Here is a 17450-nt window from a genome sequence, read left to right as displayed (position 1 = left end):
AACCACAAAGCCAACAGGCTTGCCTAACTCGCCCAATGAGTGTCCATATGAAAGAGATACTGTAGGCCGTCGTCTATTTCAATCCGATCCTTCAACCTGCGACAGCAGGGACTTGACATATGCTTCTGCTTCATCTGGACGAATGAACTGCTTCTCCAAGCCATTGTATGTGACGCACAGGCGGGCTGGATACAGAAATCCAGACTTGATTCCGGAGATTCCCCGTAGTTGCCGATGCCCATCCCCAAATGCTGCTCGAGCGCGAGCTAACTTAGAAGTGAGGTCAGGAAAGAAAGATATTGACATGTCCCCAACTTTCAAATGAATATTAGCCCAAGCTTTACTCACCCTCAAGTCATCCTAGGTGTATATGACTTTCTTCTTTCTGATGAACACAAACAGAAATATTAATACATATCCTGACGCATCCGAGCTTTACAATGGAAGTTAACGGGAGTATGAAGCTGAAGAAAGTACCTCCATCTACATCCATCCTTCACACTCCACACGGCTCCGGAGGATTAATAAAGGCCTTCTGAGGTGAAATGATGCGTTTGTGTAAAAAATATCCATATTTAACAAGTTATGAATTAAAATATCTAGCTTCCGCCAGACCGCCTTCCCTATTCAACTTACAAAGAAAGCTTCATTAACACAACACCAGTTCTGGTTGTTTTTTTGTAATTTGAATAAGGAAGGCAGAAGCTAGATCAAATTGTTGACTGGGTAGGCTATATTTGCTTATTTAAAGCTACAGTCCATAACTTTTTTTGGTTAACAATGATCCAAAATCATGTTTTGAGCAAGTACATAACCAGCCAGTGTTATCTTCTTACCTTAGCTCAATTCACAACGGTAAACGTGTAATAATGTTTTGTAATGAAATCAGTACTGGTGCGTTTCCGCTGGAAATTCGAGCATGTCGCAAGAACAGAAATTGAAATCTAACTGTCTCTAATGTCCCCTGTCACATAGGGAAGATTGTTGCAACTGAGTAAGTTCAGATTTGTATTCAATACCACTCTTATGTATATAAAGTACATTCAACAATCAATGTTAAATCTTCAATTCTGTTTTCAAATACAGACCTACACGCACTCAGCAGAACTCACATCAAAGACACACTTGTAAACTCATGGTAATGTACTAATTTATTATCAGCTGATCTGCACTATAAGTTTGACATCATAGAGGTCAGATGTGTAGTTGCCAAATAACAATGTCTTGTCTTGTTCACAGAACACAGCAGAGACTCATGAAATGGAGAATCTGTCTGCAGACGATTCACGGACGCTGTCATGAGACACAAACTCTTGAAACTGGCTGATCTCTCTGACGTCCATCTGGAGAAAAAACAGACTGAAGACTCTAAATTGTGAGGCAGAGTTTGGTGGCATTCTGTTACAAATAACTTTAATAGTTTTATAATGGTTGCTGAATCATTTCAACAGTAGATTGTGCTTTTTGTGGCTTTATAATTTAGATTTTTTGGTTGTTTTCTGCAAACTAAAATTAAATATTTTGCTCATGAAATGATTTAGGTACCGCTCTTATGTAAATGTGGTGTGTTTAGAAAAATATTTATTACTTTTTACTTACAATGACTTTTTTTAAAGTGGATCTGCTTATGTTCATGTTTTTTTATTCTGATAATATATCAGGGTATGTTACCAACATATTATTTTCTGATTTCTGACCCATTTAACTAGCTCAGTGCCAGGGAAGTGCAAAGGAGTCACAATATTGAAATACAGTAAAGAGTAGATGTATATCCAACAAAACTGAAACAGGTGCTGGAAGCAGGAATAAAAGCGTGACAGTAATATTTGCATTCATTTGCACAGTTGCAGTTAATTATTCACCTCACTTCATTCTGATGAAGATCCACTGGACATAAATGTTGACATGAAGTCAGGTGATATGCAAACATTTTTATATTTGAAAGTATAAACACAAGCTCCTGTCCGGCTGTTTTTTTGGCTCTTGCATATTAAACAATGACTTGTATAGATATTTTGATGCCATTTGAACCCTTTCAAATGAAGAATTAAACATTTTTGTGTTTTGTGTCTTACTACTGAATTCTCAAAACGTGCAATGAGACGTCTAAGATTCATTCTGTACAGTCATGCACATTTCAAACCTTTGTGATGAATTCTTGGTCATTCATGGAAATGTGATTTTTATAGCATTTCATACAAATTATGAGTCAACAGACACTCTTCAAGGGTTAGTTCACTGTTGAATAAAGTCATTATTTTGTTTTGTTTTTGCGCACAAAAAGTATTCTCGTCTCTTCATAACATTAATGTTGAACCACTGCACTGTTTTAATGATGTCTTTAGTACCTTTCTGGACCTTGAAAGTGTTGATTATATTGCTGTCTCTGGACAAAGTCACCTCTCAGATTTTATCAAAAATATCTTAATTTGTGTTCTGAAAATTAATGAAGGTCTTACGGGTGTGGAACGACATGAGGGTGAGTAATAAATGACAGAAATTCATCTTTGGGTGAACTAACCCTTTCAAGTCTTTGTTTTATTTATTTATTTTGTCTTAATAGGCAGTTGTTCCTCCATTAAACGTCATTTAAAAATGCTAAATATTAATATGAATTAATAAATATTAATATTATTATGATTGCTTAATCCAAGTGTTTTATATGACAGATGCTCGTTTTCCGTCTGAATGTGAAAGGCAGATAAAGTAGCAATACAAACAAAAGAAGAGTTTTTTTTTCTTTTCGTTAAACAAACATTCGTGTTGACATTTCCTTCGTGTGTAAATGTAGTTGTTCAGCAATATCCACAGAAGCAGCTAAAACAGGAGGTGATGTTTCGTTACTTTCTGCGCTTATTCCCGGTTCTTCCCGGTTGGAAACAACTCTTGACGCGCATAATGAAGAAAAGCGAAAGCAAAAGTGTTTCATAATGACTCTTTAAATGAAAGAATCGAGTTATGACTGTATTATAGCTCTGTGTAATTTGTAGTCATTATGGACATTAAATGTGTTTATATTTCAGTTCTCCTGATGGTCGCTGACGGTACGTAATGTCACTATACGCGAGAATAGCATCTGAATTTTGCTTTCTTTCTCATTTTTAACGCAGTTTCTCTCAACAGGGAACACTGTGCGCGGTTCCTCTGGTCCTCTGGTCGCTCCTCTGGGATCTTCAGTGGTTTTGCCCTGTAATCTTGACGAACTCTTACTGATGGAGGGTCTGGAGGTGGAATGGAGGAGAACAGACCTCACACCTGAACAGGTTTCGTGGAAGAAAAGAGATAAAGATGAAGATATTCTGGTTCTGCTCTACCAAAACAAACAGACTTTGCCAGATTCATCAGATGAGCAGTACAGAGACAGAGTTGAGTTCTTCACTGCTGAAATCCCCAAAGGAAACTTCTCTCTCAGACTGAAGGGTGTCAGAGCTGAGGACAGAGGAGTTTACGTGTGTCAGGTGTTTGCTGGAGAACTTTCAGCCAATGCAACTGTGGTGCTGAAGACACTGGGTGAGTCAACGAACACGGCAAATAAAATAAGACAGTCTCTGTTTACACTGTAAGTGCAAACAGCCAAACTGTCACTAACTTCGCTTGCCATTGCTCACATATATTTAGCTTTAATACAAACAGAACATTACTTCCGTTGTGGGAATCATCTATCACTATTTATTTGGACTTGGTGTGAAGAATATGCTGTTTTTGCTCCTGGACACAAAACATATCCCATTTTTGTTCATTTAATGTATAGTTGTAGGAATTCCTTAAAATAATGAATGCCTTCAATTGCAAGTTCTCTTTAAAACAGCGAATAATTATATACAATTAATTCAGTGCATTTGTAACTGTTGTTTGTGTTTTCCAGGTTTCTCTTCTTTGCACGTAATGGTGTTGGTTTTCTGTTTTGCTGCTGGATCTGGAGCTGTTCTTCTGCTCTGCTGTCTGATCTACTGCAGATCAGCAAACACAGGTGTGTGTTTGAATGAAATCTTCTCTGTATGTGTAACTGTAAGTGTTTTGCTCATTTAGCTGTGTTTATTCTGCATCTTCTCTTCAGTCTCCAGCTGCACAATCTGGAGTCTTCAGCTTTCTCTGGTCTTTTGTCCAAACATCTGTATGTCCTTCGCCTTCATCTTTTGGGCTCTTACTGAAGGTGAGTTTAGTAGTTTCACATTTAAGACCACTTGCCCCTGATCATGCTAAGTGATATACAGTACTTTCATGATTAGATTGTATTTTATTTAATCGGTATTATGTAATGCCTGTCAATGAATATTAATTTCCAGGGTTTCTGCACGAGTCCATTACCTGCTGTGCTCTTTATATTCTGAGACCTGTTATGTTGATTTGGGCTTTGCCCTGTTTAAACTATCTTCAAGGTGGGTTTATTTTTTATTATTATTTTAACATTATTATTATTTTATTTTTTTAAATTAAGCAGTTAAATAAAATAAATCATCAAATGCTGAAGCATTTTTTTAATTCCACAATCTCAGCCCTCAGATTATTTTAAGTAACGTTTTAGTAAATTGAGGGAACGAAACAGTAAATCGACGAAATAGTGAATCTTGCACTAGTTTTAGTAAATCGAGGGAACGAAACAGTACATCGACGAAATAGTGAATCGTGCACTAGTTTTAGTAAATCGAGGGAACGAAACAGTACATCGACGAAATAGTGAATCGTGCACTAGTTTTAGTAAATCGAGGGAACGAAACAGTAAATCGACGAAATAGTGAATCGTGCACTAGTTTTAGTAAATCGAGGGAACGAAACAGTAAATCGACGAAATAGTGAATCGTGCACTAGTTTTAGTAAATCGAGGGAACGAAACAGTAAATCGACGAAATAGTGAATCGTGCACTAGTTTTAGTAAATCGAGGGAACGAAACAGTAAATCGACAAAATAGTGAATCGTGCACTAGTTTTAGTAAATCGAGGGAACGAAACAGTAAATCGACGTAATAGTGAATCGTGCACTAGTTTTAGTAAATCGAGGGAACGAAACAGTAAATCGACGAAATAGTGAATCGTGCACTAGTTTTAGTAAATCGAGGGAACGAAACAGTAAATCGACGAAATAGTGAATCGTGCACTAGTTTTAGTAAATCGAGGGAACGAAACAGTAAATCGACGAAATAGTGAATCGTGCACTAGTTTTAGTAAATCGAGGGAACGAAACAGTAAATCGACGAAATAGTGAATCGTGCACTAGTTTTAGTAAATCGAGGGAACGAAACAGTAAATCAACGAAATAGTAAATCGTGCACTAGTTTTAGTAAATCGAGGGAACGAAACAGTAAATCGACGAAATAGTGAATCGTGCACTAGTTTTAGTAAATCGAGGGAACGAAACAGTAAATCGACGAAATAGTGAATCGTGCACTAGTTTTAGTAAATCGAGGGAACGAAACAGTAAATCGACGAAATAGTGAATCGTGCACTAGTTTTAGTAAATCGAGGGAACGAAACAGTAAATCGACAAAATAGTGAATCGTGCACTAGTTTTAGTAAATCGAGGGAACGAAACAGTAAATCGACGAAATAGTGAATCGTGCTCTAGTTTTAGTAAATCGAGGGAACGAAACAGTAAATCGACGAAATAGTGAATCGTGCACTAGTTTTAGTAAATCGAGGGAACGAAACAGTAAATCGACGAAATAGTGAATCGTGCACTAGTTTTAGTAAATCGAGGGAACGAAATAGTGAATCGTGCACTAGTTTTAGTACGAAAATAGTAAATCGACGAAATAGTGAATCGTGCACTAGTTTTAGTAAATCGAGGGAACGAAACAGTAAATCGACGAAATAGTGAATCGTGCACTAGTTTTAGTAAATCGAGGGAACGAAACAGTAAATCGACAAAATAGTGAATCGTGCACTAGTTTTAGTAAATCGAGGGAACGAAACAGTAAATCGACAAAATAGTGAATCGTGCACTAGTTTTAGTAAATCGAGGGAACGAAACAGTAAATCGACGAAATAGTGAATCGTGCACTAGTTTTAGTAAATCGAGGGAACGAAACAGTAAATCGACGAAATAGTGAATCGTGCACTAGTTCTAGTAAATCGAGGGAACGAAACAGTAAATCAACGAAATAGTAAATCGTGCACTAGTTTTAGTAAATCGAGGGAACGAAACAGTAAATCGACGAAATAGTGAATCCTGCACTAGTTTTAGTAAATCGAGGGAACGAAACAGTAAATCGACGAAATAGTGAATCGTGCACTAGTTTTAGTAAATCGAGGGAACGAAACAGTAAATCGACGAAATAGTGAATCGTGCACTAGTTTTAGTAAATCGAGGGAACGAAACAGTAAATCGACAAAATAGTGAATCGTGCACTAGTTTTAGTAAATCGAGGGAACGAAACAGTAAATCAACAAAATAGTGAATCGTGCACTAGTTTTAGTAAATCGAGGGAACGAAACAGTAAATCGACGAAATAGTGAATCGTGCACTAGTTTTAGTAAATCGAGGGAACGAAACAGTAAATCGACGAAATAGTGAATCGTGCACTAGTTTAGTAAATCGAGGGAACGAAACAGTAAATCAACGAAATAGTAAATCGTGCACTAGTTTTAGTAAATCGAGGGAACGAAACAGTAAATCGACGAAATAGTGAATCGTGCACTAGTTTTAGTAAATCGAGGGAACGAAACAGTAAATCAACGAAATAGTAAATCGTGCACTAGTTTTAGTAAATCGAGGGAACGAAACAGTAAATCAACGAAATAGTGAATCGTGCTCTAGTTTTAGTAAATCGAGGGAACGAAACAGTAAATCGACGAAATAGTGAATCGTGCACTAGTTTTAGTAAATCGAGGGAACGAAACAGTAAATCGACGAAATAGTGAATCGTGCACTAGTTTAGTAAATCGAGGGAACGAAACAGTAAATCAACGAAATAGTAAATCGTGCACTAGTTTTAGTAAATCGAGGGAACGAAACAGTAAATCGACAAAATAGTGAATCGTGCACTAGTTTTAGTAAATCGAGGGAACGAAACAGTAAATCAACGAAATAGTGAATCGTGCACTAGTTTTAGTAAATCGAGGGAACGAAACAGTAAATCAACGAAATAGTGAATCGTGCTCTAGTTTTAGTAAATCGAGGGAACGAAACAGTAAATCGACGAAATAGTGAATCGTGCACTAGTTTTAGTAAATCGAGGGAACGAAACAGTAAATCGACGAAATAGTGAATCGTGCACTAGTTTTAGTAAATCGAGGGAACGAAATAGTGAATCGTGCACTAGTTTTAGTACGAAAATAGTAAATCGACGAAATAGTGAATCGTGCACTAGTTTTAGTAAATCGAGGGAACGAAACAGTAAATCGACGAAATAGTGAATCGTGCACTAGTTTTAGTAAATCGAGGGAACGAAACAGTAAATCGACAAAATAGTGAATCGTGCACTAGTTTTAGTAAATCGAGGGAACGAAACAGTAAATCGACAAAATAGTGAATCGTGCACTAGTTTTAGTAAATCGAGGGAACGAAACAGTAAATCGACGAAATAGTGAATCGTGCACTAGTTTTAGTAAATCGAGGGAACGAAACAGTAAATCGACGAAATAGTGAATCGTGCACTAGTTCTAGTAAATCGAGGGAACGAAACAGTAAATCAACGAAATAGTAAATCGTGCACTAGTTTTAGTAAATCGAGGGAACGAAACAGTAAATCGACGAAATAGTGAATCGTGCACTAGTTTTAGTAAATCGAGGGAACGAAACAGTAAATCGACGAAATAGTGAATCGTGCACTAGTTTTAGTAAATCGAGGGAACGAAACAGTAAATCGACGAAATAGTGAATCGTGCACTAGTTTTAGTAAATCGAGGGAACGAAACAGTAAATCGACAAAATAGTGAATCGTGCACTAGTTTTAGTAAATCGAGGGAACGAAACAGTAAATCAACAAAATAGTGAATCGTGCACTAGTTTTAGTAAATCGAGGGAACGAAACAGTAAATCGACGAAATAGTGAATCGTGCACTAGTTTTAGTAAATCGAGGGAACGAAACAGTAAATCGACGAAATAGTGAATCGTGCACTAGTTTAGTAAATCGAGGGAACGAAACAGTAAATCAACGAAATAGTAAATCGTGCACTAGTTTTAGTAAATCGAGGGAACGAAACAGTAAATCGACGAAATAGTGAATCGTGCACTAGTTTAGTAAATCGAGGGAACGAAACAGTAAATCAACGAAATAGTAAATCGTGCACTAGTTTTAGTAAATCGAGGGAACGAAACAGTAAATCAACGAAATAGTAAATCGTGCACTAGTTTTAGTAAATCGAGGGAACGAAACAGTAAATCGACGAAATAGTGAATCGTGCACTAGTTTTAGTAAATCGAGGGAACGAAACAGTAAATCGACGAAATAGTGAATCGTGCACTAGTTTTAGTAAATCGAGGGAACGAAACAGTAAATCGACGAAATAGTGAATCGTGCACTAGTTTTAGTAAATCGAGGGAACGAAACAGTAAATCGACAAAATAGTGAATCGTGCACTAGTTTTAGTAAATCGAGGGAACGAAACAGTAAATCGACGAAATAGTGAATCGTGCTCTAGTTTTAGTAAATCGAGGGAACGAAACAGTAAATCGACGAAATAGTGAATCGTGCACTAGTTTTAGTAAATCGAGGGAACGAAACAGTAAATCGACGAAATAGTGAATCGTGCACTAGTTTTAGTAAATCGAGGGAACGAAATAGTGAATCGTGCACTAGTTTTAGTACGAAAATAGTAAATCGACGAAATAGTGAATCGTGCACTAGTTTTAGTAAATCGAGGGAACGAAACAGTAAATCGACGAAATAGTGAATCGTGCACTAGTTTTAGTAAATCGAGGGAACGAAACAGTAAATCGACAAAATAGTGAATCGTGCACTAGTTTTAGTAAATCGAGGGAACGAAACAGTAAATCGACAAAATAGTGAATCGTGCACTAGTTTTAGTAAATCGAGGGAACGAAACAGTAAATCGACGAAATAGTGAATCGTGCACTAGTTTTAGTAAATCGAGGGAACGAAACAGTAAATCGACGAAATAGTGAATCGTGCACTAGTTCTAGTAAATCGAGGGAACGAAACAGTAAATCAACGAAATAGTAAATCGTGCACTAGTTTTAGTAAATCGAGGGAACGAAACAGTAAATCGACGAAATAGTGAATCGTGCACTAGTTTTAGTAAATCGAGGGAACGAAACAGTAAATCGACGAAATAGTGAATCGTGCACTAGTTTTAGTAAATCGAGGGAACGAAACAGTAAATCGACAAAATAGTGAATCGTGCACTAGTTTTAGTAAATCGAGGGAACGAAACAGTAAATCGACGAAATAGTGAATCGTGCACTAGTTTTAGTAAATCGAGGGAACGAAACAGTAAATCGACGAAATAGTGAATCGTGCACTAGTTTTAGTAAATCGAGGGAACGAAACAGTAAATCGACAAAATAGTGAATCGTGCACTAGTTTTAGTAAATCGAGGGAACGAAACAGTAAATCAACAAAATAGTGAATCGTGCACTAGTTTTAGTAAATCGAGGGAACGAAACAGTAAATCGACGAAATAGTGAATCGTGCACTAGTTTTAGTAAATCGAGGGAACGAAACAGTAAATCGACGAAATAGTGAATCGTGCACTAGTTTAGTAAATCGAGGGAACGAAACAGTAAATTGACGAAATAGTGAATCGTGCACTAGTTTTAGTAAATCGAGGGAACGAAACAGTAAATTGACGAAATAGTGAATCGTGCACTAGTTTTAGTAAATCGAGGGAACGAAACAGTAAATTGACGAAATAGTGAATCGTGCACTAGTTTTAGTAAATCGAGGGAACGAAACAGTAAATTGACGAAATAGTGAATCGTGCACTAGTTTTAGTAAATCGAGGGAACGAAACAGTAAATTGACGAAATAGTGAATCGTGCACTAGTTTTAGTAAATCGAGGGAACGAAACAGTAAATTGACGAAATAGTGAATCGTGCACTAGTTTTAGTAAATCGAGGGAACGAAACAGTAAATCGACGAAATAGTGAATCGTGCACTAGTTTTAGTAAATCGAGGGAACGAAACAGTAAATCGACAAAATAGTGAATCGTGCACTAGTTTTAGTAAATCGAGGGAACGAAACAGTAAATCGACGAAATAGTGAATCGTGCACTAGTTTTAGTAAATCGAGGGAACGAAATAGTGAATCGTGCACTAGTTTTAGTACGAAAATAGTAAATCGACGAAATAGTGAATCGTGCACTAGTTTTAGTAAATCGAGGGAACGAAATAGTAAATCGTCTGCACGCAAGATTTTCAAAATATTAATTTAATGTATTCATCTCTTTCTTTCTACAGACAGCATTAAAACATGGATCAAGTTTTTCAAAATAACACAAGAATTTGCTGTCTTTACAGTCATTCTTCATTCAGGTGGGTAAATCCAGATTTTACACAGCAGAGGTCATGCTCATTATTCTGACATTAAATGTGCTTTATGAGTTATTACCTTTAATAGAATATAGCCATTAAATCTCTCTCTCTAAAATCCAATCCTCTAAACTTAAAGACGGCAACCATTCTGTTGTCTAATCTTTTCTGAAATATCATCATGTACATGATAAAGATTCAGCTAGTTTTGCATCATTTAATTCAACCAACATGTGTCAGTTCAGCATGTCATTATTTATCTTGTGTGACATTTATTTTTTATCTATTGCTCTAGTTATTTTAAAATATGGCTTGAGAAGGCATGCACATGATGCAAACATCGCTCTTTGCATAATGTCTGGAATATCCTTTGGATTTGTTGTGCTGTTGTGTCTCATCCTGAGTGGAGGTAAGAGTTTCTGTATCATTTGATTCCTTACTTTGTTAAAGCTGAGTGACAGGCTAAGCATATATCAGTACAGACTTATGATGTTAACATTTGTATTATATACATTAAAGTTTTATTCTACAATTACCAAAAATGATAATTAGATGTATACATAAGAACCTGTGTGTTATTGATTTTTAGTTGACTTTATAAGGATAACCTGTCAAAAGATGTCAAGAGGGGTTTTCCCATGCAACCAAACTCAAGGTGAGCACATTCGTATTGTTTTATGTCAATATGAGTTATTGCAAAGTACTGTTAGCTCTTGAAAATTTAGTCACATATTTAGTTTTAGATAGACCATGTGTTACTGAGTGTTGATAAAGCACAAAAATGAAAGGGGAAAAAAATCTGTATTTTTTATTATTAGGGGCCAGCACTGAAGGTGTATAGTTATTATTTTTATTTTTCCTCCTTTGTCTTCCACTTTTGAGTCTATGGCAGCCCCTAGAACTGCTTGCGGGATAGTTATGAAATTTGGCACACTGATAGAGGACAGTCTCAACATTAACCACACCAGTTTTGGAGTCTCTAAATCAATGCCTCTAGCGCCATCACTTGTCCAAATTTTCACTCATGTTTATGCTAATAACTTTTGAACCTTATTTTCCTCTGGTTCCTTAGCTCATGCCGAATTAATCCTAGATGGTCTGTCCGATTTTCACCAAAATTTAACCATTTCTTCTTAAGACAGTGTTGATGAAAGAGTTATGGAAATTCAAACTGATTCATCAGACTGTTTGCAAATAACGCGCAAAATAATATTACACAGCATTCGCGAGAATAGACTTAAGGCTGACCTGTCTATTTACAAGCATAACCTGAGGTTATATGCTGCTTTTCGGCACACCGCCACCTACTGGTCCAGAGATAGGATAATGGGTATTTTGGCTTATAACTTCTGAACGGTTTGCCCAAAAATCATAAAAGTGGTCTTCTTTGATTCTGTACTGCATGCCGAATCGAATCAGCCGGAAATCAGCCATTTTTCGGCGTTGGCCATTTTTAATTTTGTTGTAAATTTCTGTATTTTATGAATGCATGAATGTATCGTAACAAAACTTGGTATGAGTCATCAGCACAAAGCCCTGAAGGAGTTTCAGACATTTTCACTTAGTGGTGGAAAAAAATATTTGCATGCTTATAACTGGATGTGGTTGACTTACTTTCAACTCCTTCGATTTCTGAATCCATGTTGAGTCCAACAATACCAAAAATAATGGGTTTTGTTGCTGACTACAGTAAAGTATATGATATAAAATGCTATATTTTACTGATGGTCCTGCTTGCTTCTTGTTTGCTTGGCCTCTTTAATTGCTGTATTTTTAACTGTAATCATCCATTACTAATGAAAGGGTTAATTTGCCCAAAAATGATTTTTTTTTTTTTAAACAAAGTTCAAGATTGCGTCAGTAAGACACTGTGCATTTGTTTGCTTCATTTTATGACGGATTAATTTTTGATACCATTCTGCACTATGCTTTTAAAGAGACTGAAAATAAAAGATGACGTAGTAACGACTATTTCGGCTCTAACAGCTGTGTCTGAGTAACAATGTTTTTACCATGTGTCACTATTGCTGTCTGTTACAGATGGTTTGATATACTGTAGTGCCGGAGTCAAACTGTCAGTACTTGTGATCTGCTTTGATTTGATTTCAAAATGAACAATCAAGCAGGGCAAGAGTGACAGAGAAGAGCTTCCTGTACAGTCAGTAAATGAAATCCTGTAATCCATTCTTCCATTAATGCTTACCTTTTTCTCTTTTTTAGGTCTTTTCCCCCTGTATAGTTTTCTTTTGACTATTATTCAATTGTTCCATTTGATGTTCTCATTAGAACTTTCCTCTCCAGGTAACACCTGAATTCTGATTCCTTCAATTCATTAAACTGATATGCAACAAGTAGTTTATAAAATGTGGTGTTTTCCTGTGTAAAAATCCAGTTGATTATAAGCCAGTGTCAGCTTGATGTAAAACTACTTGTAGAATGACTGAATTAAGTCATTAACTCTTTAGAGGCTCTGTTCTTTATTTTGATGTATTGCATGTTCAGATATTCATAGAAGAAAATACTGTCAGAAAAAAAGGTACCGTTCTGTCGCTGGGGTGGTATACCGAGGTACAAGTGAAAAGGTACATCTTTGTACCTTAAAGGTACATATTAGTACTTTAAAAGTGCATATTTGTATATTTTTGCTTTTGTACCTTAAGGTACAGCCCTAGTGACAGAACATTTTTTTCTGACAATATGGGGCCTTAATATTTTAGCGAAAATGATAAAAAATGCTGGAGGCATTTTTAGAAAAAACCTCACAAGAAAACCACGTCCACACTCTCATTTCAGATCTGATGTGTTTTGATATTGTATTATTGACATGTTTAGTTTGAATGGGAAAATAATGGACTGTTATTTGTTTTATTTCAGCATTTTTAATCGTGGCATTTGTTACACAAGTACTGCTCGTCTATATACCATTTATACCTCTTGTGGAAGCAAAACTGAATTGTAAGTATACGCTGAAATCTTTCCTATCATTATTGTGTTTGTGCTGGTGTGGAAAGAGTAGATCCTATGATAATGTGTGAATCTGTGATTTTGATGGCTGGATGAATAGAAAAACAATGCTAGCTTTAGACAAGTAAGAAAAAGTAAGGAAATGCACAAATGAATTGTTCACAATAAGACCAACAATTTTGATTGCATGCAACTTCTCAGTTGATCTGTATCAGATTTGACATCAGTTCTAGTATTATATGTGACCTTTGTAAGTTTGAGTTCATAATGTCATCTTTTCATTCACAGCTCTCTGTCAAAGATGGATAATGTTATTGTGGCTCACAACACTCCTGCATATCATCCTCCAGATTTATTTTCATCTAGACATATTGCAAAAAGAGAAAGGTTTGCTACTTATATTTTGTCATTTTCATTTTTCATCCAGAAAAAAAAAAAAACATTCTTAAAAAAAAGCAGTCAGTATCAAGTTGTACCAAGACATGTTGCACTAATCAAACGTGCTTTTTTAAATGAACAGAGTATGTGGGATGGACCTGCGTTGTTTCTTTTCTTGAAGTTCTCAGGATGATGGTGGTTTTTGAAAACAGCGTGCCAGGTCTGATCCATCACTGAATTACAGTGCCTAAACTGGTGTTTTGCAAAGGAACTGTAAATGTAATGTAATGTCATGTCATACTGCATCTCTCAATATTGCCTCACTTTATGAGGCCTTCTAAATATATTCAGTTTTGTTTTTCTTAAACATTGGCCATTTCTGAATGTCATTTCTTATAATGTCATTTAATCAATAAAGACACATGCTGTTGTCATTATATTTTGTTATTACTACAAATATGATACCAGGTTAAATTGATATTCATCCATTTGACTTCTGAATCAGATTTCAGCTTTGTAACACAGAAGCCGTTTTGTTTTCAGGTCAGACTCAGAGACAACGACATCAGACAAATCAACAGGAATCAAATGCATGTAATTACTCAGCTGAATCCTAAGTATTTTTATTTTTTAGTTTAGTTACGTTATTGTCCACAAGTTGAAATGACTATTTAATTGTTTGATGTTTGTTTGCATGTCTGTTCCAGTGCATCTCTGTAATGAAATCATGTACATGTTTGGAGCAGTTGGTCTCGTTTTGTTGAGCTCTGTTACACTGACTGCAGAACTGATCCTGAAAGCACGTGAGTAAATATTTATCTGTAAAATGTGTGTGTGTGTGTGTGTGTGTGTGTGTGTGTGTGTGTGTGTGTGTGTGTGTGTGTGTGTGTGTGTGTGTGTGTGTGTGTGTGTGTGTGTGTGTGTGTGTGTGTGAGTGTGAATCTCACTCCCCTGATCTCAAGAGGCGCTCTAGCGACTGACACTAGAGACTGTGATCTCCCATACCAGAGACCCGGGTTCGAGTCCCGCTTAAAACGTCTGGTTCAAACAGCAGGGTTTACATATGTATAAATGTGTGTGTTATAGATATTGTAGAGATTTTTTTTTAATCTCTATCAAATGTCCCATGCATCTTTCTTTCTCTGTTTTTCTTTCACTTGAATTTTTAGGAAACGGCGATCGAGTTTTGAAGGATCTTAGATTCATTGTCTTCCCTTCTGAAGGAGTTTTTGCCTTGTATTGGCTCGTGTTACAAATGAATGCTTACTGTAAGTATCGTTTAAAATTCTTTTTGTTTGTATTTTTTCTATCATAGAACAGTATCGACTGGTGGACTAATGATTTATTTCCTAATAATGCTGATAAAACGGATGCAAACAGTTACAGAATCTGATTTACTTGCTGTGATTCTGCTTTTGCTCAGTTATTAACACATTTCTTTAATGTTTTCTGTCTCACAGGGAAGATTGTTACAACTGAGTAAGTTCAGATTTTCATAAATACAGTACATTCAACTGTGTAGATCAACGTTAAATCTGTAATTCTGTTCTCAAATACAGAGACCTCGACGCACAAAGGCGCTCGCATCAAAAAGATCAACTCATGGTAATGTAATAATTATGTACACTGCATCAGCTGATCTGCAGTATAAGCGTACAGCAATAGTACTTTAATGCCATATAACAATGTCTTGTTTTGAACACAGAACTCACCAGAGACGGAGATGGAGAATCTGTCCACACAGTAAAACACAAAACAAAATAAGACTGAAAACTCATTTGTGCAGCAGGAGGTTTGGTGACATCCTCTTACGAATAACTTGCTTTTTTGTGGCTGTATTTAAGTTTCGTATAATCAAGCATTCAGATTGATGTACAGCTCTCATGTAAATGTGGCATGTTATGAAAAAATGTGAATATTTAATAGTTATACATAAGGGAGCTGAACACGTGTTTTGTAAATGTTTACATGAATTTTACATCAGTAGCAGTAGTACAATATTCTTAGTACAATATTACTGCAATATTTTACAAATTCACTCCTATTTATTAATATTATCCACAAAACTGTAAATATGTTAATAATATATAAATATATCTATTCTATCTCTACTTCTCTATTGTTGTGTATTTTTATGTGCACTGGAAACTTACGTGTGTGTGTTTGATTTGTTTTGATAATTAGTTTTCTGTTCTGCTAGTTGTTCCTGTTCCTCCTCAGTATGTCCTGTTGTGCTCCGTTCAGGTCTATAGTTTTGAAGTCTTCTTCATGCTGCTGTTTTGAGGAAAAACAGTTTGGAATTAAAGGAATATGAAAAATGAAAATTATCCCATGATTTTCTCTCCCTCAAGCCATAAGTGTATATGACTATCTTCTTTCTGATGAACACAATCAGAAAAATATTTAAAAATATCCTGGTTCTTCCAAGCTTTATAATGGTAGTGAATGGGGCACGAGATTTAGAAGCCCAAAAAGATGCATCCATCCATATTAGAAATAATCCATACGGCTCCAGGGGGTTAATAAAGGCCTTCTGAAGCAAAGCGATGCGTTTTTGTAAGAAAAATATCCATATTTGAAGATTATGCTTCAGATACTTACATTTTTTGAGTATAAAATCAGCAGTCCTCTCCAAACATTGTTAACACTGAGGAAAACCGTTGCTCATCTCTTTATTTTAATTGCAGAACTTATAATTACATACAAGATCAGGGAAAATACCATGGTTGTATTTTTAACAATGAACAATAATAATGACAAAAAATGAGATGAGATAATGAGATTATACAGGGAAAAAAAGCACAATGACGAGGTTAAATATCTTAAATATCAGTCCGTTTTGTCCCATGTTTCCATGTAGGCCCTACATGTGTTTGCCCTGATGAACTGATGAAACTCACACTGAATCAGTGCTGAGTTAATGACAGGGTTTCCGCGGGGCATTGAAAGTCATTAAATGGGTTTTGTGAAAATTAAGGCTTTTAAATGGCATTAAATTTTATACTGTACCTACAATTTTTAGGTGGGCTGTTGCTGCCACCTACTGGAGGTTTACTTTAATTTTTAAAACTATCATCATAACTATCATTGTTAAAAATGATTTTAACACTAAATGACATTTATGCAGTTGTAGTTTTGTGATGTAAATGCATTCATGCTACAGTTGAGCTTCATGAAAGTGTCAGTGTTAATGCATCTACAGTAATCACCACTTCAGCTGCTTCGGTTTCTTCTGCAGCGGAAAGACGGATTTTGTTGATACTGACTTTATATGATTCGTAACATCCCAGTAATGTTTTATTATATTAATTGAATTTATTAATAAAATGTAAGAATTTGATATGAAAGAAAATGCAAATGATGCCTTCGCAGGAGCCGACCAATAATGAGTCGCCGTAGAACCAGGAAACGCTGGACATAAACTTATGAGAATAACACAAATAGCGTATGATAGCGTATGAGAATGACACAAAAGAGATTGTTGAATAAAGTGGTTATTTTTGTGTTGTTTCAGCGCACAAAAAGTATTCTCATTTCTTCATAACATTAAGGTTGATCCACTGCAGTCACATGACTTTTTTAACAATGTCTTTAGTTCCTTTCTGGACCTTGAAAGTGTTGATTATATTGCTGTCTCTGGACAAGTCTCTCGGATTTCATCAAAAATATCTTAATT

The 17450-nt window shown here is 35.9% G+C and overlaps 1 protein-coding gene across 3 annotated transcripts; it reads left to right on the top strand.

The window, feature by feature from the left end:
• The first annotated feature begins 2324 nt into the window (after positions 1-2324).
• Positions 2325-15832, top strand: LOC137005099 (uncharacterized). Of its 3 annotated transcripts, none has more exons than XM_067365880.1 (18): positions 2325-3044; positions 3124-3510; positions 3866-3970; positions 4058-4153; positions 4287-4379; positions 10361-10435; positions 10728-10841; positions 11022-11087; positions 12653-12733; positions 13307-13387; positions 13685-13783; positions 13956-13994; positions 14318-14368; positions 14482-14577; positions 14944-15042; positions 15235-15253; positions 15334-15379; positions 15480-15832. In XM_067365880.1, the coding sequence occupies exons 1-18, from the start codon at positions 2996-2998 to the stop codon at positions 15519-15521; spliced, it is 1638 nt and encodes a 545-aa protein (XP_067221981.1). In that variant the 5' UTR covers positions 2325-2995; the 3' UTR covers positions 15522-15832. The 3 variants fall into 3 exon arrangements, with proteins under 3 accessions (XP_067221981.1, XP_067221980.1, XP_067221982.1); XM_067365879.1 differs by having other exon boundaries at positions 13917-13994; XM_067365881.1 differs by lacking the exons at positions 14482-14577; positions 14944-15042; positions 15235-15253; positions 15334-15379; positions 15480-15832 and having other exon boundaries at positions 13917-14053; positions 14318-14362.
• The last annotated feature ends 1618 nt before the right edge of the window (positions 15833-17450 follow it).

This window comes from Chanodichthys erythropterus, chromosome 17 (genome assembly GCF_024489055.1).
Source record: "Chanodichthys erythropterus isolate Z2021 chromosome 17, ASM2448905v1, whole genome shotgun sequence".
NCBI classification, from domain to species: Eukaryota; Metazoa; Chordata; class Actinopteri; order Cypriniformes; family Xenocyprididae; genus Chanodichthys; species Chanodichthys erythropterus.
The sequence above is the reverse complement of the archived record's forward strand: the minus strand, read 5'-3'. Positions and strand labels throughout refer to the sequence as shown.

Excerpts from the sequence above, each read along its gene's own strand:
- LOC137005099 (XM_067365879.1), top strand. The coding sequence starts at position 2,996 with ATGGACATTAAATGTGTTTATATTTCAGTTCTCCTGATGGTCGCTGAC. Across the intron at positions 3,971-4,057 it reads CTGCAGATCAGCAAACACAG|TCTCCAGCTGCACAATCTGG; the intron begins GTGTGTGTTTGA and ends TCTTCTCTTCAG. Across the intron at positions 13,784-13,916 it reads CATATTGCAAAAAGAGAAAG|AGTATGTGGGATGGACCTGC; the intron begins GTTTGCTACTTA and ends TTAAATGAACAG.